The following is a 26,349-nucleotide window of genomic DNA, read 5'->3' as shown; positions in this document are numbered from 1 at the left end:
GTGCTTAGGTGCATTCTTGCCAAACGTTGCAGTTGTGACCACACTTCACCTCCCTTACTTACCATACCTCATCGATTACGGGAATACCTTGGTAACCCAGTCCACCTCATTCACGTGACTGATCGATTCTCGACATTTTCGTTGAAAAGCTAGCTTATTTTCCTTAGGATCTTATCAGGGAAGAAAATCGCGACTTGTGGAGCGGAGTTTTCAAACCATGCCAAAGCGTAAGGTCCAGGATGCCTTCTCCGGAGCGAGTGGGGAGCGAGTTGACTCCGACAGCGAGAGCTCCTCATCCACGGATAGGTCCGATGCAGATTGCTACCGCCGGGACGTGGCGGAACACGAACGCCGAATGTCTGCCGTTGGCAACTTTAGCAGCCCGTTGATGCAAGGCGGCTACGAGATTGATAGTGTCACAAATATGCCTCGCCAGAGACATGCAGCCAACGCCCGGGAGCGCGACCGCACTCACAGCGTCAACAGCGCGTTCGTGCAACTTCGGGACCTCATACCAACGGAACCCCGTGACAGAAAGCTGTCGAAGATCGAAACTCTTAGGCTAGCGACGAGCTACATCAACCACCTCGGGACCCTCTTGCTCGTCGGCGACGAGGAGATCGAACAGCCATGCATGCACAGGGCCATGCTCCGGCCAGGCAGTGAAGCGGGGCCCAGGATTATCTGTACCTTCTGTCTGCAAAATCACATGAGCAACGTGAGGAACAGGGCTGCCATGAACGTGCATCATCAGGTAAATTCTGAAAGATTATTTGTTTGTTTTCTTTTTATCATTTATGTAAAATTCCTTCAATGAGAAGCACATATTTCTCTCTTCTATCTCGATCATCATTTGCTCCTATTGTCGGATTGTGCCTAAATAAAAATCGATAGTTTTGATTCGTTAGATTCGTCTATGCTTGTCGTTGGCGTACTAACGCACGTTGAAAGTTTCAAAAGGCATTCAAACAAAATTCCTTCACTCCCAACATGTTTTGTTGTGTTGTTGCTGTTTGTTTCTTCCGTTTTTAATACTCGAGAGGTCTTCTTGTGAGTTCTTCTCATTTATTATAAGTCGACTACGTCTAGTTTTGGTCCCAAATGGCAATTGGGAATATTTTGTCACTTGTGTATGTATAAACGAGTTTGCAGATATGATTTTCACACTACCGTTTCTAATCTGCATCAGGTGTATATTGACTATAGGCGCATATCATATTGATGATTTGCGTGATAGTGTTATGTTATTTCATTTTCCCACAATGTTGTGTAAAGAGCTCTTGTTCATCGTTGCTGTAAATGTCATATTTTTCACTCGAGGTCTCGAGTGTAGCACTGAATAGCACAAGGCGATAAGTGCCTAGCTTCTCAATATAACAACCCTTATCAATGTCGACTAATTAAATCTATAAAATGTGTCCTGGAACACGGCATATGCACGCGGTTGTGATATATAAAGAATTCAAAGAGTAATTGAGTAAACATCAGGTAGAGAGAGAAAAAAACACGTAAATTACCTGATCCAAATATATATACTTGTCTCGTGTGTCAAGCTAATTTAATTCAGTTCAGTTCAATTCATTTGAAATGAGATTTTAATAGCCACATTTTTGTTGATACGATTGAGGGAAGGTCATAATAAGAGCACGGTTAACAGAATAGGGCTGCAATTATCTAAAAATTCCCCTAACCTTCAACTAGTTAGATAATCACAGTTCACTGCTGTCAATGTATAAATGTCTTTACTACAACAACTGTTGTTGCTGTGACAACATGTAAACGCGCTTGCCCACCCCATACCACCGCAATCATTGCCACTTATGCTTCTGATATTCGCTTGTTGTCACGTTGTATTGATAGTGATTATTACTGCTAAAACAGCTGGTATTATTGTTGATAATGCTGCAACTTCTACTTCTACTACTTCTAACACTTCTTCCTCTTCCACACACTGCTAAAACAGCTGGTATTATTGTTGATAATGCTGCAACTTCTACTTCTACTACTTCTAACACTTCTTCCTCTTCCACAAATATTTCTTCTGATACTACTGCAGATAGTACTATATAACAGCGATTCTTACTGTTTCTTACCACGTACTGCCACAATTGCACAAATTCCTCAAATATTGTCCACTGCTTTCTTCCATTTCTTGCTCCACGATTTTGTATTCTATACAGAATTGCAAATGTAGGCGTCCACATACACAAACACCACAGTCACAGCTCAACCGAGTTAAGTTTATCCCTGACTCAATGTTTGTTTTCATTTGAAACAGTTGTAAAATAGCATGTGACACCTCTCAGTGTAACCTTGTGTAAATTCCCACGGTCTCTTGGTTTGGTTTTTACCCGATTTCTTTCATATTCACTTTTAATAGCGGTGTTGTATTGGCACCTTTTTCCCGACGCCAATAATGGGTGACCGTAAAACAAACTGTAGCAACGTAAAGTATATACTCAAATCAAGAGGTCTCCGAACTAAACACGTTGTTTCATTGGTCAAGGATTTATGCCACACGACGGATAAAGTCTGGAAGAACATACCCGGCAGTCTCGCGACCTTCAAGCGTGCAAATACCTGAGTACTCAGAGTAGAAACACGACGTCTGAATTAGGTCAAATTGTCTTGGTATGCAAACAGGTATGATTATGCTCAAACCTCATAATAACCATCATATTCATAGAGGATATTTCCTGATTAGATTTTATCTCTGTACTTCTTATTATTTTTTCTTTTCATTTGCAGAGCATATTTGGAAGCAGAAGATTGTAAGAATGTTTCTCTTTTGGCAGAATTTATCATCACCATTATTGTTATTATTATTATTATTATTATTATTATTATTATTATTATCATAATCATTATCATTATTTTGTATGCTATTTACAAGTGCGAAATCAGGGACCGAACACTAAATTGTAAAATGAGGGACTCGATAATGTCAAATATCGGAGGAAGAGGTTTGCTTTCTAGTCCCAGGTGACAAGGATTTGCATGTCAGATATGTAATAAATTCGTACAAACAACGAAAGATGTAACTTGGGTGTGACATTACGCATAGCCGAAGCTTACAAGATGAAGTATTATTAAAGAGAAGCATGTTTACTGGAAAATGCACGAGATAGTGCAAATAGAACAGAGAAAATAAATCGCCAATCACAACTCATACGTATAAACTATAACTACAATTTGTTCAGTATAAACTCCACGTGCTTATCATGACTGTGCAGTTACGAAGGCGCCGAATTTACTGACAGTCATGGTAGCTTCAGAAAGTAAAACAACGATATCGTACATTGACTGGCGAGTTCTTGAGAAATCCTGGAGTAACCCGCTCTACTCTCATCCGATTTCGATTAGGCCAGAAAAAGACCGGAAACCACAATACATCGAGTTAGAGGTGCTTGACCAAATCTTCTAGAAAAAAAAAACAACCGATGAGAACCGATGAAAAAAGAACCTATGCTGAGGCGCATGCGCACGGCACTATTTCTCTTGTACTCCATGATATTTGCATGTCCCTGCTGTATAATGTGGTGTGTGTGTGTGTGTGTTTGTGTGTGTATGTGTGTGTTCAACGTAATTATGCAGGATCAGAGACGTGCAACAAGGACAGGAATGTGAAACACAGTAAAAGGTTTCCACTTTCCTAGTTTACCTCTCTTTCTCACATGCGCGTACAATTTTCTGATTTTTTTAGTGATATTCTTTATTTGAATTCCATTCAATATCAGGCCCTTTTCACAATGAAAGTAGTTCGAACAAGAATAGGCAGCTATTCTTCTCACTTGTGCTGCTGAATCACAGTCTCTATTTTTTTAAACATACAGAGATAAGTACACAGATTGAAATGAAAACAGTTTGTCAGAGAATAATATAGGGCCTTATACATTATATATACATGAATGCATGTGTGTGTGTGTGTGTGTGTGTGTATGTGTGTTTGTGCAGCTGGAGTTGTCACGACCCTGGTTTGTGTTTATGTGAGTGTTACGTATAGGTACATTGTATGTATTTTATTACACTCTTAAATTTTCCTCCAGAAACGTTGCCACTTCTGCAGAGAGAGAAATTTTCATTTAGAGTATAGATACCCGTAATATCATATGGGAAATGCAATACCACCATCTGGCCAGCTGCTCACTTCGAGGCAAATGTTTCTAACCCTAGAGCTGGCTTTTTGTTCTAACCAGTAGGCCTACACGAAGTCGGACGGACTAGAACCAATCTAATAGACATTAATGAACTATGGGATTCATGCAGAAACAAGCTGACCACAGTCACTCAATAGTAAATTCACCAGAAACTCACTCCCCTCGCCCAATCTTTACCTAAAGATGAATAAACTATTATGACAAATGTGATTAGAATTCGATTGCGACTGATGTGACTGTGAGATGTGTAACTTGTGGAGTAACTTTTGTTTCTCAATGTAGGGCCTAATCTTTCACTAATCGTCCTATAGTATTGTCTCGATCATTGCCTCTCGCTTTGGATATACAAGCACAATTCTTATAATTATGTTCCGGGAACTCTGGTTGCACATGAGAGAAGGCTGATCTAAGGCCGTTCTCCGGACCGGTCCCGGTCCGGTTGGGTTGGGATTGACAGCACAAGGCTTTCCGGGGGTTTTGACCAACGAGTTTACACATCATGTTCCTTGCTTTGAACCACTCATCCTCACCAGTAAACATCACAATTTTTGTAGTTTTGTGTGTGCTGGGGGAATTGTTTATCGAGTTTTTACCTATTCTACCGTGACCTGCTTTATTACTACTATTTCATTCTTGGTTGGACGAAATAGCTGGGAGTCGCAGGCATGAATAGAGGTAGCAATTATTCCAGCCATAATCCTGTTCACAATCAACGATTCGACAGGGGTCTCTAGTATTAGATTTTGTAAGGGAAAATGCAAAGAAATCATCAGAATGAATTCCATCTCCCGTACCATACCTGAGGAAAAAAAAAAGAACAGACGAAAAGAGGAGTTTTGTGTATGATTGACTGGGTCGGCTGGATGATGGTGTCAGTGTTACGTAATAATGTTCTGATATCTGTCCCCCTCGTCTTCCGCCCGTGGATACTGGCAGCGGCGACTCTCTCCCGAGCCGTGTCTCAAGGGTTGTCGCCACGGTGTCGGAAGTCCTTTGAGCAATGTGCGGTGGAGATAATTTAATTTATGTTTATAAAAGCGCCGAACGTCATATCATGCAAACGGAGCTCGAGGGCTATCGTCCGTTATCGCATGTCTGTAGTCCTTTCTTTGAGCCGAAGGTATGGGGAAATCCTCAGTTCGCTTCCGGTGATAGCAGCGCAACGTGACACTTTACACAGGTCGTCATCAATGCTCCAATAATATTGGGCACCCCCCCCCCCCCCCCAAAAAAAAAGAAAGAAAGAAAGAAAGAAAGAATAGAAAATGATCGTGGAGTTAGGAGAAATATTACGTACCCGCCCCCCCCCCCCCGCCCCACGCTACTAAATTTTACAAGAATAATATCACGACATTTTTTTCTCTATGAGGGGACTGCATTCTACAAGCTCTGCTTTTTAGCAGTCCCCTCCATTTCCATCAATATTGTTTATGCATTTACCACAGTGACGTAACAGTTATTTTTGTTGATAATTTACCTGTATCTCTTTTACATGTTATTCTGTTCGTCGCATTGTGGTACTGATTTCATGACGTCTGTGTATATGAGCTTTTCTTTGTATTTCTTATTATTTGTTTGTTGGAAGTGAAATAAATCAACTTGAACTTGAACTTGAACTTGAACATCACATGCACTCGCAGAGTTTTTCACTGCAGCAGTTTTATGAGATCAATTTTGTGAAGAGGTCGTTAATTTGGACCACTCTCCGCCTTCCCTTCCCATGTCATTCTTGGTCAAGGGGAATTCCGGATCAGTGAGAATGTAGGGCCTACTTTGAAATGAAGGAGTAGAATTGTATATGGGTACAGCATTCAAAATTTTAATCGAAAAGGATCAAAATTTTAATCAAAATGGATCAAAATTAGGGAAGTCATTAAAATTTGAACTTAAAGTTTCGCTGATTTTTGCAAAACAGTTTTCGAACAGTTCATATGAATATGCAAGTGAGATAATCATAATGCTGTCATTATCTTACAATTTGGCATTGATCGATCGTGTATTATAAACATATATTTTCTGTTTCAAAAGCGTAAATCATGATGTAGTACTGGCTGAATAACTTCAAAATAATGTTGTGTCAGATGTATGAAGATTTAAAACCGGCATAATAATTTGCGTTAGAACAAAATATCGGGACATTACAAGACTTTGAGCACAAACTAATCCTGTTCGTGTAGATTATGGCAAGTTGTGAGAGGTTAGATGATGCTTTTAACGAGATTTCTCGCGAAGACTGCATTATTGTCTGAAGGTCGCATTTTCACCAGACGCAGACAAAGGTGAAAAACATGGAGATGTGAAACCACAGAAATACATATTGTTTTGTAGCATCCATGGTGAAACCAATTAATGACTGACTTCATTGGGAAGAAGATACAGTAGCTTCGATTCCCGAGTCTCTTTCCACCTCCCTGGTTCGATAGTTGAGAAGCCTGTAACTATAGCTCACATGCATGATGGCACCATATTGATAATCTCGGTAATAGCCACATTGCTATAAAGGGCTCACACGGGTAAATAATTCCCCATAGAGACGTGTGTTAAAATTCAAATTTCAAAAAATTCTGTAAAATAGCTGGGAGAAATGAGGTGTTTCATCTTCACTAACCTGAATAAGTGAGATATACCCTTTCATCCATCAGATTTCCAGGGTGGATTGTTCTGCTCTAATTCTGTCCAAGGGTCCGCAAAGCCAGACTACGAGTTCTTGTCACTCAAAAAATCACCTATTTTCCGTACACGTACCCAATGAAATATAGTCCCCTCAAATTCCATCAGAAAAGCTTTCATCTTCCAACCAAAATGCATTTTGTAGAGGAATTCATACTCAATGTCTACAGCTATTCAGTTTTTTGCCAAACTACATCATTGATTTTTAATTAATATTTTTCTTCATTTATTTTGGTATCTTTGGTACGAATTTGTGAAGGGGTCTGGGACAGTCCATTTTATTTACAGGTGTGAGCCCTATAGTATGATACGGCATAAAAAGTGTGAACTGCCCTATTACGTAATGACAAGTGCACAAGTACATCTAACGTAGCATGATGAGCATATATACGTTTAAACTTTCAACCACAACTATGCAAGCGCGGGAACTCAATTCGAGGAATTTTCTCACTTCCCGTAGCTAAGTCTAAGGTACAGCGAGGGAAATGAATATTTCACTGATTTACTTGTGAAGTAAATTATAATCTTCTCTGAGCGATGTTGATTAAACTCCATGGGTTTTCATTTGAGTAACAGTCTTTGATATAGTAAAGAAAGTCCGGAACCGCAGTGTCATACCAGGTAGGTGGAAGACCCTCCCTGGTCATACCATGTGTCTTCTTAGCTCCATGGTCATATACACTAAGGAAGTACTGCCTCCTTGATCATACCATGGAGCTATAGTAGCTCCATGATCATACCATGGAGGAGACAGTCTGTATGCGATGGCCCAAAACGCCATCTCTGAGTGAAGGGTGGTCCAAATTTACCAATTAGTGTCGCCAGAGCAGTATGTCGACAAGGTTTCATCGGGGTAAGATATCTCGTGTAGCATCGGCGACGTCGCTCGGCAGGCCTGTTCATGTTTCTTCTATTTTTGAAGACGCCATAATGATCTACAACATCATGTCCCACGCACATGCTCAGTCTGTCCGACGGAAGGTCTTTCGTCCTGTTTCACTGTCTCTCTCTCTGATTTCACACACACACACACACACACACACACACACACAAACACACACATTCGCATTCTGATTTAAAGATGATAAAGTCACTACATTCAAAAATGACTACTCTTCAATGATATTTGATGTCATCGAAGGAATATAGGAGACAATTGCATGTGAAAACTGTATACTTCTGAATGTGTGCTGCTATAATTACAGCATCTAAACTCCGCAATTGCTTTCTTGTACTGTCGATGTCTAATAAAACATCATGTCAGTTAAATTAATAAGAAGCATGATTGCTTGAAGAAAATTGTATGATGACACATTACAGTGTAGATATTGCTGATATATTTATATTTTCTTTACACATGTTATAATGTCGTTGTCCTGCAATTACGTCACAAACTTTTGTAGTCTTCTCATCCACTGATTGGTACGTGGCACTGAAGTTTAGAAATTCACGACTTTTGAGTGGAGGTTGTCCAATTTTCATCAAACTTTCACTGATGTGTTCTACAACTATTCTGCATTCACTCAGTCCACATAATGTATTTGAGTGAACTTGTCCTTTATGAAAAAATATTTTCAGTGTGGAAAATTTGAGCTGCATGGTCCAACATGCCTCTAGTGCCTCTAATATACCGTGTAAGAATGAAGCTTATAAAAATAGTGGTTGGACGTTAAATGTGTTTAAAAGAAGGTGGACATCTGTATAATATAGGCTAGTGATGTTGTGCTCTTCCAGTGAGCAACGTTTGTCCGTAACATGTTTTCTCTGGTTCCGCTCTCGTTGCACACGTGAGCGCTTGGCCGCGAGCTACGGATCCTCCAGGGGCCTGCTGTCCACCTCTCTTCCCCGAGACATCCCCGTGTAATTACTGCCGAGTCCCGCGAGCGTGAAACTCGTGTGTACCCAAAACAAAGTCGGTCCGGATCTGTCTTCGACCGACTGATGACTACCGTCTGTGCCCATATTTGATATTTTTCGCACGATTCTTCCCGCGACCCGAATCATCTCCATATGTCGCAAGTTTTAGCCATTAAAAGCATGATCTTTGGGGTCAACGCCCTGGAACAGGTGAATAAAAACTGCAAGATTCCGCAAGGCAATACGTAGCATGATATCAATACTGTGAATGAATAGCATGTAAACGGTGAGCATCAGCACTGAAGGTATTCTTTCAATTTCACTTTCTATTTCAATTTATTTCTGCAGATTTTTTTTCTTTCAAGAACGCAATTTACAAACGAAAATACAACAATAATATTGAAATTCTGGGTCAAAGTATTCTCAAGCGTTACTACGCTTAGTGATTTTTTTTTCACACGCTTTAGTTCCCTCAACTTTAATAATTCAGCTTCCTTTGAATGACGAAAGCACATGTCTATCTGGTTTCATGTTTGTAAGTTTTTTGTGTGTTTTTCCCACGTAGCATACTTTACCCGAATTATGTAGAATTTATTACGTTTAAAGTAGGCACGCTTGTCTACAAACATGTGTCGCCATCACAGCTCACCTTTCTCAATCGCCATTCCCGACCAGTTCAGCCCTCAAGCTCCAGTACGTCCAGTACAGTTTCGGTTGAGATGGGGTTTGTGGTTTCCAATTTTGTGACTTCATATATTATGTAGTATGACAGAGCATATAATTCTAAGATGAATTCAAAGTTTATTCGATGAAAATTGGTTTTGAAATGGTTGAGATATCCAAATCAAAGCAATCCTAACAAAGGTGGAACAGACCTTTCATAATGATCACTTTATGCTTTGATTTTGGATATCTCAGCCAGTTCAAAACCAAATTCCTCTAGAATTGCATACTCCTTAAATTTTCATTTAAATTTAAAGCTGAATTCTCACCTCAACCAATACTATATATAATACCTTTAAATCCCCGTTGTAAAATGCATGTACCACATCCGGTGACATGCCTTCATGTCATAATTATTAGTCATGATGTTAGTATACCCCCAAACTTAGGAATGCCCTACCACTCCCTAGCCGGTAAAGCTGCTAACAACTTACTAGCGAGCAAGCAAGCAAACAAACAAACAAACACATGAAACATAACAATTCCATGACTTTCCTATTGAATGTGCGCTTTCGATTTAGATCAGTATTTATTCATTTAAGTTTACTTGAACATCGTTTGAAATGGACTACACATCTCTATCCCACCCTTATACCTCGGATCAGGAGAATTCCTAAAGCAGAAAAGAACCTGTCAAACGGTGTGTGTATGTGCGATAGGAGCGTCTGTCTCCAGAGTGATATTCATTCAGTCACGGGGTTATGTTGGGAATCGTGAGGCAAAGATGAAAATGACCATAGATGTAAAAACATGACTAGATAAGTCGCCACATGTGAGACTTTGATCCCAAAACGGGATAAGCGCCATTTTGAAACAAGTACGTCCATCATCGATGGAGCAAATAAAACCTTTCCAACATGATCGATTACAAAGAAGATTCTTCGACGTTAGTAATAAAAATAATCCGTATTTCCTTTGTTTATTAGCAAGTCTAATCACAAATACAAACATTAATACAATGTATAGTAACTAAAATTGCAGCATGTGGTAAACACACCATGACCTTACTTCTTAGCCATCAACTAAAGCTATGACGCAGATGCCGACCAGCCGACTGCTCCTTTGAAACATTCGTCGACTAAAAGTTAACATCGCCGTTTCATGCCCCCAAACTAGTGTCAAATCGTAATGTTATCATATTAATTTATTTTACGAGCTAGACAGATAATTAGATAAGTAGATAGTGTGTGTGTGTGTGTGTGTGTGTTTGTGTATTTGTGTGTGTGTATGTGTGTGCGTGTGTGAGAGAGGGAGGGGAAGTTCGACTACTAAACAGACCCTCTCCAATAAAACACAAAGAATGGACAAAGCAAAAAGACAGAACTTTTCATTTGCTGAATCCAGCAGGTGATTTTTTTTTTTGTCCTCTATTATCTCTTCGTTGCTTGCTACAATAGTCCGCACTACAACAAGCATCAATGTCATTCATGGAGCGATCACTCATAATCTCTTTACTAACAAAAATATAGGGGGCCTATAGTGGCATTTCCGGGTTTATTTCCTGATAACTCAAGATATTCTAACTTTTTGCTTCATGAAAGGAAGGGGCAAACACATGATGACTTGGTGTTTGGTAGAAGACAGACCGAAACAGGTGTACGGTTCGGCTTGAGAGATGATAATATTCGAAGTTTATCCTCCGTTGACCAAGATCTTGCTATCGCCCTGCTTGAAGAACCACATTATTGCTCCCCATTGAACCGAAGCGGTACGGTAAGGTTCCTCTCTGCATCCCCAGCCCCAGCGCGGCAGTAACAGACGAGATCGGAGCTTTACGAGCGTTCGCAATTTGTTTGATGTGCGCTATGTAATGAAACATAAGGTCATCGTTTTCGATTAAATGCAGGTCCATAAAATGCAATTCTAGTTTTCGACCGATGTCACCCTCAGATCCAATACCCTTCAACCCAACACAGCAATACAGAACAGTTCATATTTCGAAACAACAACACTGGCAAAGGGACAAGAGCGAAACCCTGATCTCTCCAGTCAAAACTGAAAAGAACGCAATCAGGCCTTTTGAAATGAGATTCTTATGATAGCATGCAGTGACGAATATAGTGTCACTTTAACCCTGGAATTTAAAGTAAAGCTCCACTTTAGTTTCAATTCATTTCTTTCCCCCTTTTTTTTCAAGAACACAATACACAACGAAAATACAATATACTATAGAGATTGTTGTAAAGTTTTCCAAACAAATTCAATGCATGATTTAGATTAAAAAATATAAAGTGCAGTAAATTATTACATTTTCTCTTCCATCACATACTAGTAGGCCTATAGGTGAAATTGAGGGTCCTATTTGACACTAAGTAATAAAAGAACACTCAAATTTTTGAACGGAAACCAAAGTCTGCGGGGAGGGGGCTTGTCTTCTCTGCAAATTTGGTAAGTGAATCCATGGCTTGTAATCACTTTAGGTACTAACCAACACATATTTATTAATTATTTGTATTACATTTCTAATGAGAAAGAGCTCTTTACAAGTGTTTCAGTATTCAAGTTACTCTCTAAAAAAAATCGAGTGAAAATATTCACTCCTAAAAGAGTGAATACAAAAAAAGAGTGAATTTAGAGTGAAATTGGAGTGAATTTTGAGTGAAAATGTTCATTTTCACTCATTTTGGAGTGACCTCAGGGATCACTCGAAGATTTTGGTGTGATCCCTGAGGTCACTCTAAAACGAGTGAAAATGAAATTTTCACTTAAAATTCACTCCAATTTCACTCGAAATTCACTCATTTTTGTATTCACTCTTTTAGGAGTGAATATTTTCACTCGATTTTTTTTAGAGAGTAATCAGTTATACCCCAAAGTCAAATAGCTTGTTGACGAAGGTGTTTTCCCATAATTTCATTTCACTTCATTTCTTTTCATTTCATTTCATTTCATTTCATTTCATTTATTTCTTTTCATTTCATTCATTACATTTTCCAAAACGGTACAATTACTACGTAACATTTACACATGAAACTTATGCAGCTTATGTCTTACAAAAAGGGAAAATACATTGTAAGGAAACACATATACTGCGACCTTACTATTTATATATTTATGAAAGAAAAGGTGTTTTTGGAAAAATGGTGGTGACTGCTTCATAGCAGGGTTTGTAGTTTGCAATTCCCTCATGAAAAATAAGTAGGCCTAATAACTGAACAAAAAAAAAAATGTGAAAATAGATACGTAACGACATATATAGGCCTACGTTCTTTATAACAAATTACGTTCGAGTTTGATTTGATCTTACCCGCATTCAGTACTTGAAGTCAACGTGAACATCGTGTAAAATTTCACCTCGAAGACTCCATTTCCAACAGCTTTTATTTCGACAGTAAAGTCACAGTATGATTGTGTGTTCTTACAGTAAGATTATTTATATTCCTGTGACAAATGAGCTGCATTAATTTCGTATAACAATAAACTTATGTTTTGGTACAGTCACATTATGCAATTTATGCTATCTGATTGGTCAAACATCCACGCAATTTATCCCGTGTTATGTGAATGAGGTTATTGCTCCCGCTGTAAAGTGTTTCCCAATTCGGATTCATATATTGTGCATGCACATGCTTACAGATAACGTACATGTACATACGCTGATCAACCTTGTGCAGACACCATAGGGCACAAAGCCGGTGATTTGAACATCTAAATTCCCCGGAAATATTGATCAATATGTGCAGAATTTATCTAGGGCCTATCTAAATGATACAGTCGTTGCCTCCCTTGCTTGTTCTCACGTAATACGGGAAATATACTGTTTGGGTTCCTTTTCCATTCGCCCTTCGGCCCCAGGGAATGAGGATAATATGATGGATAATTGCCCAAGTGGAATATGGCACCAGACCGTATAGATATTTCCCGTATTACGTGAACAAGCAGAGGGTAACTAATATTATTTCCTTTCGTAGTAATTATATTCCTTTGTTACGATTCTGTATTGATTCTGTTTAACCATGTAAGCCTATAGGTATATAAAGTTATACTGTAATCGCCTTTTGTTGACAATGATATATTAATGAAATAAAATAAAATAATAGTGAAATGAATTGAAATGATATTAATGAACCCCAATTTCAAAGAATAGTGATATTGGTCAGTTACAACCTTATGCAATAAAGAGGGGGATCGTGCCCTCACCAGACAGAAATGTCATTGATGAGGTGAACTCAAATATAATTACTTCAGTTCCTCTGGAATCCAATTCATTGTAGACTATTGTATCTTTAAAAATTACGAGTAAATGATGAAGAGATATGGAATTAAGAAGACGATGTGAAATTTGTTACAATTCACTTTTACTCCAGTATGACTTAATGATATCAGCGAGGAAAGACATGTATTGGCCCTTTCACTACATTTTGGCCAACAACATTGTGGCAACAATCTCATGATTGCCCTTGTTATGTGGGAAATAATGATCACAATATGGATGGTATGAATAATTTCATTATGTAATATTGGTACACTGTTATTCATGTTATCAAATAGTATTGTATTTTTATCGCTGCTATACTGTTGGTATACAATGATAATGATTGTTATTATTCATACTTTTCCCCATCAGTCTCCGTTTATATCTATTGGATCCTTGAAATAGACTAGTTCCTTTCCTATCCTTGAACTTCTTCGACCGATCTGTATATGGCTCGTTTCACATATACGAAAACAGTTCCTGCTTTCCTCACTATTTACGATGATCTGGGGAGTTTTGAGAAGACAAGCAATAAATTTCCAGTGATTCCATGCCTCTCTAGGTGGAAACCCACTCCGAACTTGGAATTCGTACCAGTCGGAATCAAGCTCTCTCTACATCTGCTTGTTTAAAGGGGAAATTAACACCAGTGAAAAATTAGTCTGTAAAGAAAGAGTGAAACCTTCTAAGCACAATAGGGAAAATTTGATCAAAATGGGAGAAAAATCAGGGAAGTTATGAAATCGTGAAGTTTTGCTATAATCTCATTTTTGCAAAGCAGCTCTGGAACAGGAACAATGTGAATATTTAAGTGTGTGAGCTGATGATGTCATGATCTCACAATTTTCATCGATAACGGAAAAAATAAGATTTTTTTTTTCTTGCTAGAAAAGTGTAAACCGTGATGTAATTTTGCTAAATAGCTTCAAATAAATATCGACTCGAGATGTATTAGAGTTTTAGACTGGGGTATGTTTTAAATTTGAACAACCCCCCCCCCCCCCGAAATTCGAGGATTTGTTGACAAGCTATAATGGTGGCAAGTTGTGAGGCGATGTCATTATCAACTCATTCATTTACATATTCATAGTAAACTGTTCAAGAACCGTTTTGTGAAAGTTAGCAAGCCTTCAAAATTCCAAAGCTCTTGTAAAATTTTCAGCCAACTTTGATCCAATTTTCCACTTTGTACTCATAAAATTTTACTCTTTTTGGCCCGGAATTCCCCTTTTTATGTACACTTTGTACCGGTGTTACTTTTCTGTTGGATGGAAATATAAGGTCAATTGAATTGAATTGAAATGGCAGTCAATTTTAAAGTCTGGTGTTTTGGATCATGTTTTACGATCATATAGCTCAGTGCGTGTGGTTATATCGCTATGTATTTTTTTTTTATTATGTGCTATTATTCTACTTATTTTATGATGAGTTCATGCCTGTGACGTATGTATGCATTTCATTTCCTATCATTCTATACATGCTCATGATGCTGATAGCGGTTCATTCCCTGTCGTTTGAGATTTCGGTACCAGCGTTTGCGGTATCAATGATAACAATATGGACATTAACTTTGGAAAACCAAAAATATCATTCTGTGCCACTGCTCAATATCGACTGTAGGTTCTAAAGTGTTACTCTTCAGCATGACTCAAAATCGCTTAGATATTTTTTCCCTTCGATTTTTGCGCAAAAAAAAAGTATAAGTATATCTATAAAAATGGCAGACCATAATCTTTTCGTACTCTTGTGTGATAAAAAAAAATCGATCGTTTGTTCTTGTAGTCACCACTTTTAACAAAGGGAGGGGAGGATGCTCTTGATGACGCCTATAAATGTTCCATTTGTCTTAGTAATGTTATTTTGTTGCACTAAAGTCAACTTAAGCATAGAGTAGAATAATATTGGATTTTAGAGAATTTTTATATCGGTATATCAGAATTTCGTGATGAATGTGCGAGGCTTGGTGAAACAATAATTATTGTAGTATATTCAAAAATGGCAAAATTGGTTAGGCCTATATAGTCAAACAGAGAGGACTATGTAATTTCCCTACTCAGAAGCTAACGTATGGGACTGGGGCAGCAACACATGGCAAGATCCCAACGAAACCAGAGAGATCGGTTTCCTTCAGCATGCCACGCATTTCATCAGATTGAAAGCTTGCCTTGTTCAAATATCGCCGGACACACTCGTGTTGATGTATTGCCGTGCAACATGAGAACGAATAATATATTCATAATATTAGGTTTTATTTTATCTAGGTGAGCTAGCAGTCTTGTACAAGCCTCGCTGTACAAGTCGGATGGATTTCTTTCCATTTTTGCTTTTGAACGCATTTACGAGACTTTTGTTTTCTCACCATTCGGCAACCAGTGATGATCAGATGATCATATCAAACTTGTAATGCCCGTTCATTTTACTTAAAAAAATAAAGGTAATATATAGCAAACAACATGATAAAGTAACACGATACTGGATAAGTCGTTAGGGAACAGGAAAAACAAAAACTTCAGTGAGCACGGATCTGGTTGATTAATGTCCTTTCGTCAGAGCGTCAAATAAGTGTTGTTTGCATCCTTCGAGCTGCATATTTGCATTTTATGTCAGTCTTTTCACATACCCGAAGATCACGTCGACCACCCAAATTAAGTTGAATCGAATTCAACATTTAGGATACATTATACACTATACGTATCTTGTCAAGGCATCATTTGTGAACTCGTTCTAAACAGTTGTTTCACTGTCTCACGAGTGAGTATTGGCTTGCTGCCAGTGTGTGCAAAGGTTGTAGATTGAAAGCTTGTCTTAGAAGTTAATAGAATCTTAGAAACTTAGAATCTATAATGTGGTCAGATGAATCTGAACAGGCAGAAAAGGATGAAGGGATAAACTAAAATTACGAGAATTCATTCTTTTATCTGACATGCTCTTTTATGCGTTTTCACCATGAAATTATTCTGAGAAGAAAACCGAAAAAAGTTGAAGACAGATTCCATCAAGGCAACAAAACAATCATACACAAACTTAATGACCATATAAGGACAAAATACCAACTGCTGTTTGATTTTCAGGATTTCTTTTGTAGTATCTTCTTTTGCTCGTCTTTCACTGACATCTCTTATTTTCACTGTCCTCATCCGAACAGAAACCATTGAATTGTCGTCACTGACATATCCCATGAGGAAGCTAGAGCGTCGCAGCCGCTGTGAATGAACACAAACAAATCACACGGGGGGGGGGGGGGGGCGAATTCCAAACTGTGTCAAAGCAGTGTCGGCCATGATTTCTACTTCGAATTACATGTATTTCTATCTCGCGTTCGCCTTCCTACCCCACCCCATCAGCCTTTGCCCCTCCCCATTTCCCCTTCTATCCCCTCCCCTTTTCATTCTGTTTTCTCCCCTTTTCTCCAACTCCACTTCCCCTCCCCTCCCCTCCCCCTCCTCCAATAGCAAGGAAGTTGCGCACCCCCGATTTCTCTCGACACGAAGCTAGGTGTGGAATACTTCCCCGGTCCAGTCCCGCTAAGTGGCGGTGTAATGGAATCTTGAATGAAAGCACAACACCCGATGACCCACGGGGTCAAGTGAAAGCAAACAGAGAAGAAACTCACACCACGATATCTGCCTCTCTCTCTCAAAAAAGAAAGAAAGAAAGAAAGAAAGAAAGAAAAGAAAATAGTAGTAGTAGAAGACGAATGCTTGTCATGTGACTTGCTGTCTAGATGATGTCGAGTTATCAAAGCATGATAGTCAAGGGTTACCGTATCGACTGTGGTCAGTGTCTGGCCCAGTTTCTAAAACTTTTAAGACCCTGCTAAGTGTGGATTAAGCTATCCCCAGAAAGTTATTCTGGTGTGTAGGATGCGAGACGAAAGCGCAAGTAACCCTCTCGACCGAAACTGTCAGAATAGTAGCAGCTAGGTTTAGACATAGATATTTAATTTCTACTGTGAACAACAGACAAATAAAACCTGTATGAAGTACATTCATACATGTACTGACTTTGACTTCGGTTCCTGCACCAACAACACAGATATCATAATTAAAAAAAAAATCAGTTTTTTGACAATTATTTTTACCACTTCTTCCATATACACGACAGTGTTACAGTAGGAACATGCCTATAACGTCTCTATTCAAGTGCTACATTGCTATTATTAATGTCACAGCTTATATAGGGTCTTGTACTTGCTCCACTAGGTATACTGCTCCATCCACCTGCTGGTAAGTTACCACCAGTAGTTTTTCTTACCAAGGAGGTACTACAGGCGAGCTCCTACCAGGGAGGTGGTTCCACCTCTGTCCTACAAATTTCAGATTCTGCCGTTACCACCACTATAGTTCTACCCGACGGCGACGCCACTGCTATACTTCTTCAACTGCGCCAGTCACCCCTGGCTAGCTCTTATATACAACCTTTTGCTACAACAGTGTTCCTCGTATATTTCCAGTGCCCATAAACATGTATAGACGGCTTTTTTAGTGTATTAATCCTATTTTAATGAGCAACATTATTCAGTAACCATTCTTTTTATTTCCACTGTCTAATTCCGTGTTGGGATAGTAGGCCAGGGAGGTCTTTTCACCTCCCTGTGGGATAGACTATTTCATAGCCTCGAATATATGGCTACCTTATCTCCTTCGGCTGCTTACAGATATGAGTCTACAATCTTATTTCCTTGTCGGGATATTTCCGTTGTTTTGTTTTGTTCTGTTTGCTGGTTGTATTTGAATATGGAGTCGGAAATAGTTTGTTGAAGCACAAATTACATATTAATGGAGAAAGATTCCGTAGTAAATTGATAGGCAGACACAGATAAGATACATGTAGCAGTGGCGGATCCAGAGGGGGGCGCAACCGGCGCACGCCCTCCCCCTTTATTTCTCATTAAGAAAATAATAAATAAATAGGAAAAAAAAAGAAATGAAACCCGGAAGTGGCACCAGAAATATTAGTTGCGCCCCCTTTACAGAATTCCTGGATCCGCCCCTGTGTAGTGTTATGTCCTACTGTGTGTGTATGTGAAACAGAGCTGGAGGAAGTACGTTTGTGCAAACGTGTTTGTATTTGTTAACTCTTTGTTGTTGTTGAAGCTACTTTGATGTATTTTGAGCAAACGTCAAAGGGTTGATTTGTCATAATAAACGCTGACAAAAAGGAATCAAGTATATATGACGGTCAATTTGGGCCAACAGCTCATGTTGGCCTATACGGACTATTTGAACTGTGAGAGGGGAATTCATGCATAGGTGACATGAGTATAATACAACAATGATGTGCGACATCGTAGACGGGCCTGTGTTTAGGTGTACCTCCACCGTTTCCATCACTAGAACGATCTTTGACAATCGGAACACTTTCACCACTGCTCCGACACCACCTAGACGTCCTGACAAGTAATATATGGAACGCGGAAAGCATACACGTATACTCCCTCCATCCCAAGGAGATGGGAAGCCCACCTCCCGAGTCACTCTCATCTCCCCCCTCATCGCCAGCTCTCTGCGTGGTGAGGCGACCCGGGCGGCCTGGCGCTGTCGTTCTCACGGTAGATCAGACGACGTAATCTCCCGCCCTAATATCTGAAATCCCTCCTAAATTAGGACCAGAAGTTCCGCCCCGATAGCCATCTCAGGTCCCCAATTCCCTTTGTGGGACCACAGAGCATTGGACGGGGTTCCTTTCCCTCATTAAGTTGAGAGAAAGGCTTAATTATAAATCACAATAATCGGGAAGGAGACGATGGAACAAGGGTGCGTCTACTGTTAAAGGAACACGAAGGTGAACATACAGATGTTGTACAGAACAGGTTCCACACTCGTGTTTGAAAATGGAAATAGTGAAGCGCTTTATGCTGTTAATGTATTTTGTTCTGAATATTTATTTTTACTTTTGAAATAATCTTGTATTATCGTGTATGAGATTCTGTGTGATAGACAGACAACGACGTAAAATGGAATCGAAAGAGATTTGTCCATTGCCTTTATAAGTTGATGCCCCTCGATGAGGGTTAGGCCTACCAGGGAGGTGGCCTACAGCTCTCGGCATGGCTTTGTAATCGTATTACTGTAGTTTTGTCAGGTTTGGTTGCTCAAATAATGAAATAATGCAGTCTTGAAATGTGCATTTATCTAAATTTAATTCAATTCAATTCAACGTCCATTCTTTGTTGCGTTTTGAAAGCATTTCTTTTCTTTCTTTCTTTCTTTCTTTTTTTTTTTTTTTGGGTTGCTTTGCTTAATGGAAATAGGAAGCACCGGTAGTCAAGTCCTTAATTCGTATCATTATCTTTCATCTTCATCTCTATCTTCAATTCTGTCACCACAGCTACCGATTATAATGCATACAATGTCTTCTGTATCTTTTTTTTTGATTGTCCTGAGACTAACGAGGGGGTTTGACCGATTCCCCGAACATCAGTGGGATTTATCAGCTACGAATTTTGAATTTATTGAAGCGATCAAAAACTCCTTGCCTGAAAGTTGCGATGTTTTTTTGCAGTGACATTTACAAGCGATTGTTTACGTATTTACTAGTCACCAAATAAACGGTACGTTCAGAAATTGCGTGCATTCATCAGTTTTGATGATATTGTAAATCATTATTGCCCACGGCGTTGTTGAAGTACGCAGGATAAAGCGCTCGCGTCCTCAAGCGCCGTGCTCCATATGTAACGTATTACTTCCTGTGTGTTGATACAAGCCATAAGCCCCGCTTCCTCTATTGCCTAAATCGGTGGTGCTCTATCCACACCTCATCGCAACTTAATTTCGGTCAGGTCCCATGCAAATGAATAGTTTCCCATAGAATAGAGATAGGGAGAAAAGAAAATAACTGCATAACAAACAAACAAACAAACAAACACTGCGTGTTAATGAAGAATTTGAAGAAGAGTTCCTCATTTTATGCCTCATTTTCTTTTATTTGCTGATTGATCAATTGACAAAGAATTTAGCCCATCTTTTTAAATGATATTGCCCTTGTTCAATACTTGCAAAACTTAATTTAATAATTATCATTGTAATATAAACACCCATTAAACGTGACAATTGGAATATCAACTGAGCATTCTTGAGCGTTTGTATGAAATGCCAATTGCTGACATTATTCCTGAAAAATGGGCATCCGAGCCCTCAATGAAAAGAATGTTGTAAATCAAACCTTTCCCCTCAAACTCCGTTTGTATTTTACGCTCAGCTACCAGACTTGGACTGGCTCCAGATGCAGCACGCCATAAGTGAAAGTGTTTATTCGGAAGTAAATATGGCGGTTTATACATCTTCGATATGAGATGCCTTTCCATCAATAGTAAAAATGATATTATAATCATACTATAAGACAGGATCTATTGTGATATTACGGAAGTGTTGCTGTCCTTTTTTAATTTTTGTATGCCCCGATGACTGTGATTTCAAGTTTCACCTGTTCAGCTAACTTTTTTTTACGCTATAGAAGTGAATCACTCCGTGACACCAATGGAATGGTTAATTTTTATTCATTAGGCCTACCTGCCCTTGTGCGCCCGCTTGACTTCGTAAAATACTGTTCACAATACTAGAATACGAAGTAAAAAATTATAGAATATTCTTATATCGTAATGTTCGGGGGAAAAAAAGGTTTACGGTAGCGCCTGAACCAATTTTCCTTAGTCTCGTTCCTGGTACACTCTACTCTATGGAGATAAAGCTCACACCATCAAAAAATGAGTACGATATAAAGTTATGATCGCTAACGTTTTCTCAACTAGAGTGATGTTGGTTTGGATGATAATCACTTCAAAGCAGTAATCCCTTCTGTTTCGAAATCTTGTTTTGTTTTACTGTGTGTCCTTAGTTAGTTTTTGAGAGACGTTTTCATATCCTGTAGTTCTGGAGATAGCGTTGCTCTGTCGCCGAGAAAGGAAGTGAAGGAAGCCGGTGATCACGCCTTGGGTTTCCCGTCAACAACCGCCCAGGTGCCCGTTGGGAGGAAAAGGAAAAGCATGAAATGCCATTCACTCAAACATCTCATAAATAATGATGATTTCAACCACCGGACGCGTTGCAGTACCAAAAACAACAATGACCGCGACCCTTACAAAGAATTAGGTTATTCTGAAAAGTTGTCACCTACACGTGTTTCCAGTGATGCAAGATATTTGACACCAGAAAGCCAAATTATAGGAGATTTCTGAGAACATACGAGGAAGATCACTCATGTGACGGATTGTCGACGGTTTCAGCTTTTACAGTAAATCACGAATTTCTCTGTACCGTACCGGGCAGCGCCTCTTTCTTGCATCCGAAATCGATATTGATTTTCCAATTGAACATACATCTTTCAACAAATTTTTGTTTGTTTGTTTGTCCGAATGACTGTGGTTTAATCAGCTATTCGCGGTTCCTGCTGTTTGTTTTGTTTTCGCGGGGTTGCAAGTACTTATTAGGAGAAATCTTCGGCTCCTCTGAAAAATTGCACCGGAACCATGACGAAGCCTCGAGGATTTTGATTAAAAGTATTTAAGTGCGATCGGATGATATGCTCTTTTGCTTTAAAACAAAAAATCTATACATGAATTGTTCATTCTTCTTGGTATAGGGTTGGCTTCTGTGACCGTTTTAGTGGTTAAAGGGAACTCGGTATTCACTGTTGTGGACGAACATGCCATCGGAACGATTCTTAGATAGTTGCATGAACTCCCTGAAGCGCTCCGTCAAGAGAAAATGAACGATGAAATTTTGATCCAAGTTTGAAAGATGTAGGCCTAAATAGTATGATAAAATGTAGATTTTAAAAATGATATCTTTGTGAAGAGAAAGAAGAGAGGCCATTGTAGCAAAAATGAAGAACTGTTGGCATCTGTTACGGAAGTTGAAATTTTTTAACATGAATTATTTTGGAAATTCATATAACCAATGATTAGTTTGTTGTTGTTGCTGGTTTTTCTTTCTTTCTTTCTTTCTTTCTTTTTTTTTTTTTTTTTTTGGGGGGGGGGGGGTCATGAAATGCTAATCGAAAGTAGTGAATGGACTTGTATGCCAGTATTCATGCATTTCATTCATATCGCACCCCAGTATAGATGAGAACGTATAGAGAAATAGCCATAGAAACCACCAACACCTACCCCATGCAATGATTAAGCTTGAGTCATCCTAATTCCTTGAAATTATCCAAAAATGTAAAAACAGTAAATGAAAGAGAAAGTGATAATGGTAGAAAGTGATAATTGAATTATCAGGTCCTCAAGTCTATGCATTTTGCCATGACTATACATATATTTTCTAGTTTAATTGCGTTAGTACCCTATAGTGGCATGCAGCGTATTGTTTCTTTCTACTGCTGTTGTTGATGATGGTGTCGAGATAAAGTAGAAGTGGACTTTGGGGGGAAAGTGTTGTGACCTCATTTGACCCTCAGGGTCACTGGAATGAGTGACCGGGTGACGTGTAAATCCAGCCGTCTGGTTGGCGGGGGAAAGTGCAGTGAGGTCGGGGCGGAAGGACCCGGCGACAGAAGAGAGGAGCGTACTGTTTGCAGTTTCAGTCCCGTATTTTTGTTCGGAGGCTGTAAACACCCTCTTGCACATTGCCAAGCGGAAACGGCTTTGGAAATCAAGTGCTTTGTGGTGATGACATCAGCTACAATCACGCTGGAAAGAGGTTGCAGGCCTTTCTTTCAGGATTCCTTAAAGTAACGACGATCGTCGAGGATGAAAAAAAAAAGTAAAATGTGATGTTTACTCATCAGCAGATGGAGGAATTGATTATTGTTATTGTTATTATCATAACTTCTGTGTAGACACATAAGAAAAAGAATATTTCTTGGTTTACTTTACTATCGGAAATGGTCTTAAGAATACTGGGCATACACACGGGATTCTTTGTCTTTATTCATTACCTCGATGGGTACACCAGAGACACAGCAACCAGATGTACAAATATATAAATCTCTATTCCAAACAAACAACGAAGACGGAAAGAAGGTTGTGATTGATAATGATTAAGGTGGAAATAGAAGGAAGTTTTTATGAAAAGAAAAAAAAATCGTTATTAGGCCCTATAGTATTGTCTTCTTACTTTGGTAGAAATGATTTACATGTAGAAATAGAGTATATACTTATGAGATTGGCCATGCTGAGCAATTAGAATGTGTCTTCATCGAAGATGACGATTATTTGCACCATTTCGGTACGGTGAATGAACACTGGTTTGAAGTAATTTGTTAAGTGCTTCTATACTCTTTTAAAGTTGTATTGTACTTTTGTGATAAATATATAACGTTTCGAGGGATTTCCTTTTGTCACATACTGTAAAGTCTTCATAAAGTTTCACCCATTGTGAAGTGCTCAGCTTTATGCATGTATATTAGCAAATCAACTCCTCTTGAATTATCTTCACCTTCCTCGGTCTGGGACCATACCTATGAAAGTGGGATTGTGGTGCACATTTGTTTTTTCGAAGATGAGTTATTTATTTATTTATTTATTTATTTATTTATTCATTCATTCATTCATTCATTTATGTATTTATTTATTTATTTATTTATTTATTTATTTATTTATTTATTTATTTATTTATTTATTTATTTATTTATTTATTCATGCATTCATTCATTCATTTCATAATAATTTGATAGTCCATAATATAGAGTTCCTTAAAAAGTGCAATGATCCAGAGCCATTAGGCATAAATAAATTCCACCGAACTAAAAATACTACTTGCTTTACCTACATCGTGTGATGTTTCCATTCGTAGTTTGGTATACAATACATTGAAATGAAAGCCAACTCTTTTTCTCCGAGATTCTTAAATTCCTAACTGGTAAAGTTATAACTGGCAACGGGTTGAACTAAGAAAAAAAAGAAGCTGTTGGTGCAATATAGCACTAAACATACCAAGGAATCGCAAGTTAATCTGAAGGAATGTTGCCCCGCCGAATAAACTGTATGGAGGGATCATATTCTTTTTACGTATTTATATAATGGATTAGCCTCTTTGCTTGTTTACTTGTTCGGAGATTACTGTTAAATGCCATACACTCTGAAGGCATTCCACCTCAAAAATCGACGGTGGTATACAGAGTTATTTCAATCAGACATAACAAATAAAGTTTATTAAAGTAGTATAAGTGTACATGAATCAATTCCTATGATAGTTGTGGAATATTAGGGTTTCACATGATTTCACACAACAGTGTTATCTGTAGCAGCCACGTTGTATAATGCATATCATGTTTATATTTATGTAAATATTCCATGAATGATATTTCGGAGAGATGACTTGGGAACAACATCCACTTCTCAACAATATAATAGATTGCCAAGTTATCACAAGTATGCACCATTTAATATGATACGAAACATGATTATTATATCATCACTCAAGGAAGAAATTGTGATAAATGCTTGCGTGTATTTCTGTTCGAGCTTGTGAGGCTATATGACGTGATTACGTCATCAATTTACATACATGTACTTCGTACAGCTTTGACCAATATCAGTGCTGCGCGAAAAAAAAATTAAAGAAATACCATAGCTTCCTTTCTCCCTGTCTGGGGCCTGTCTTATAAAGACTTGTGATAGAAATCAATCACAAGTTTCTTGTGAGCTGCAATGCAAGATGCGATTGATTTGGGGACTTGTGATTGATTTGAAGGCTTTATAAGACGGGGCCCTTATCTCGATGAAAATCGATTATTCACTTCCTTCATAATATCATTTCGAACATAGGAATAAAGGGGCGATTCTGTTTGTGTATCTGTTTTTCTTTTTCAACATTTCCCAAGCTCGTTTTAACGATACATACAAACATAAACTGAAAACAGAGAATTTGCTTTGCTTTTCCTTTAGTTTTAATATTCAACACGATTATATTTAGCCTTGTTACAATGTGCTATGACCATGTCCTTTATGTTTATTGTCAATTGTGTGTGTGTATGTGTGCCACATTCCTATCGTGTCCATACATGCTGACATCATACCAGTACTTTCCCCTTGTCTCAGTATCAGTCTCTACGGACCAAACACAGACTCTGTGAATAATACATTTATCATAATAAACAGATGTAATCATGTGTTATTATTCATTGTCATTACACCTGATATTGCTAACCTTTCATTTGCTTTTGTCTTCTTCCGGGTCACAGCACATGCGCCCGATGGACATGGAGGCCATGATGGCGCATCGCCACCCCGCTCACATGATGAGGTGAGAAGGCTCCGTTATCTACCAGTCATCATGGAAAGCGGGAAAGGGAGACACCCATATCACGTGACCAATGGACACCTCCCACTATTTCCACGTACAACAAACTTTCGTCTAATCCCATGGCTGCTCTCCCCACGTTTTCGTGAGCGGCGTATTCCGGTCCTCATTCACTTGTGCAGTACTCCGACTGGCTGGAAAGGGGCGCAAGAAAACGCCCTTAGCAGGAACTAGACAACGTATCTAGACTGACCATTGCACCTGTCTTTTCGTCACGTGATCGCATGACACTTAGCTGCCCGGATCGTCTCTTTGGCTACTACTAACACAATAGTTGAGGAATATTTCTATCAAGTCGCGATGGCATCAAGCAAAACAAAGGACATGACGTCACGGTCACAGTATAGTAATAACATTGTACATATTATGACGTTATGAGTGGTTTTTTTTTCTATGGTACTATGATGTCATCTGAAAGACAAATTTCAGTCTTGTAGTTGAGGCTTTGTTTCAAGAGCCTCCTTGACTGATCTCATATTAAGCTACTTTGTACTTCAAATCA

The 26,349-nt window shown here is 38.8% G+C and overlaps 1 protein-coding gene across 1 annotated transcript; it reads left to right on the top strand.

Annotated features, from left to right (window-relative positions):
• Positions 1 to 217: 217 nt before the first annotated feature.
• LOC139741018 (basic helix-loop-helix transcription factor scleraxis-like) lies at positions 218 to 25,794 on the top strand. Its single transcript, XM_071651609.1, has 2 exons — positions 218 to 754; positions 25,729 to 25,794. Exons 1-2 carry the CDS (start codon positions 218 to 220, stop codon positions 25,792 to 25,794), a joined length of 603 nt encoding a protein of 200 aa, XP_071507710.1.
• The last annotated feature ends 555 nt before the right edge of the window (positions 25,795 to 26,349 follow it).

The sequence above is a fragment of the Diadema antillarum genome, unplaced genomic scaffold, assembly GCF_040938485.1.
Source record: "Diadema antillarum isolate AM-2024a unplaced genomic scaffold, OU_Dant_1.0 scf00000030, whole genome shotgun sequence".
Lineage (NCBI taxonomy): Eukaryota > Metazoa > Echinodermata > Echinoidea > Diadematoida > Diadematidae > Diadema > Diadema antillarum.
This window is presented reverse-complemented; position numbering and strand designations above follow the sequence as displayed.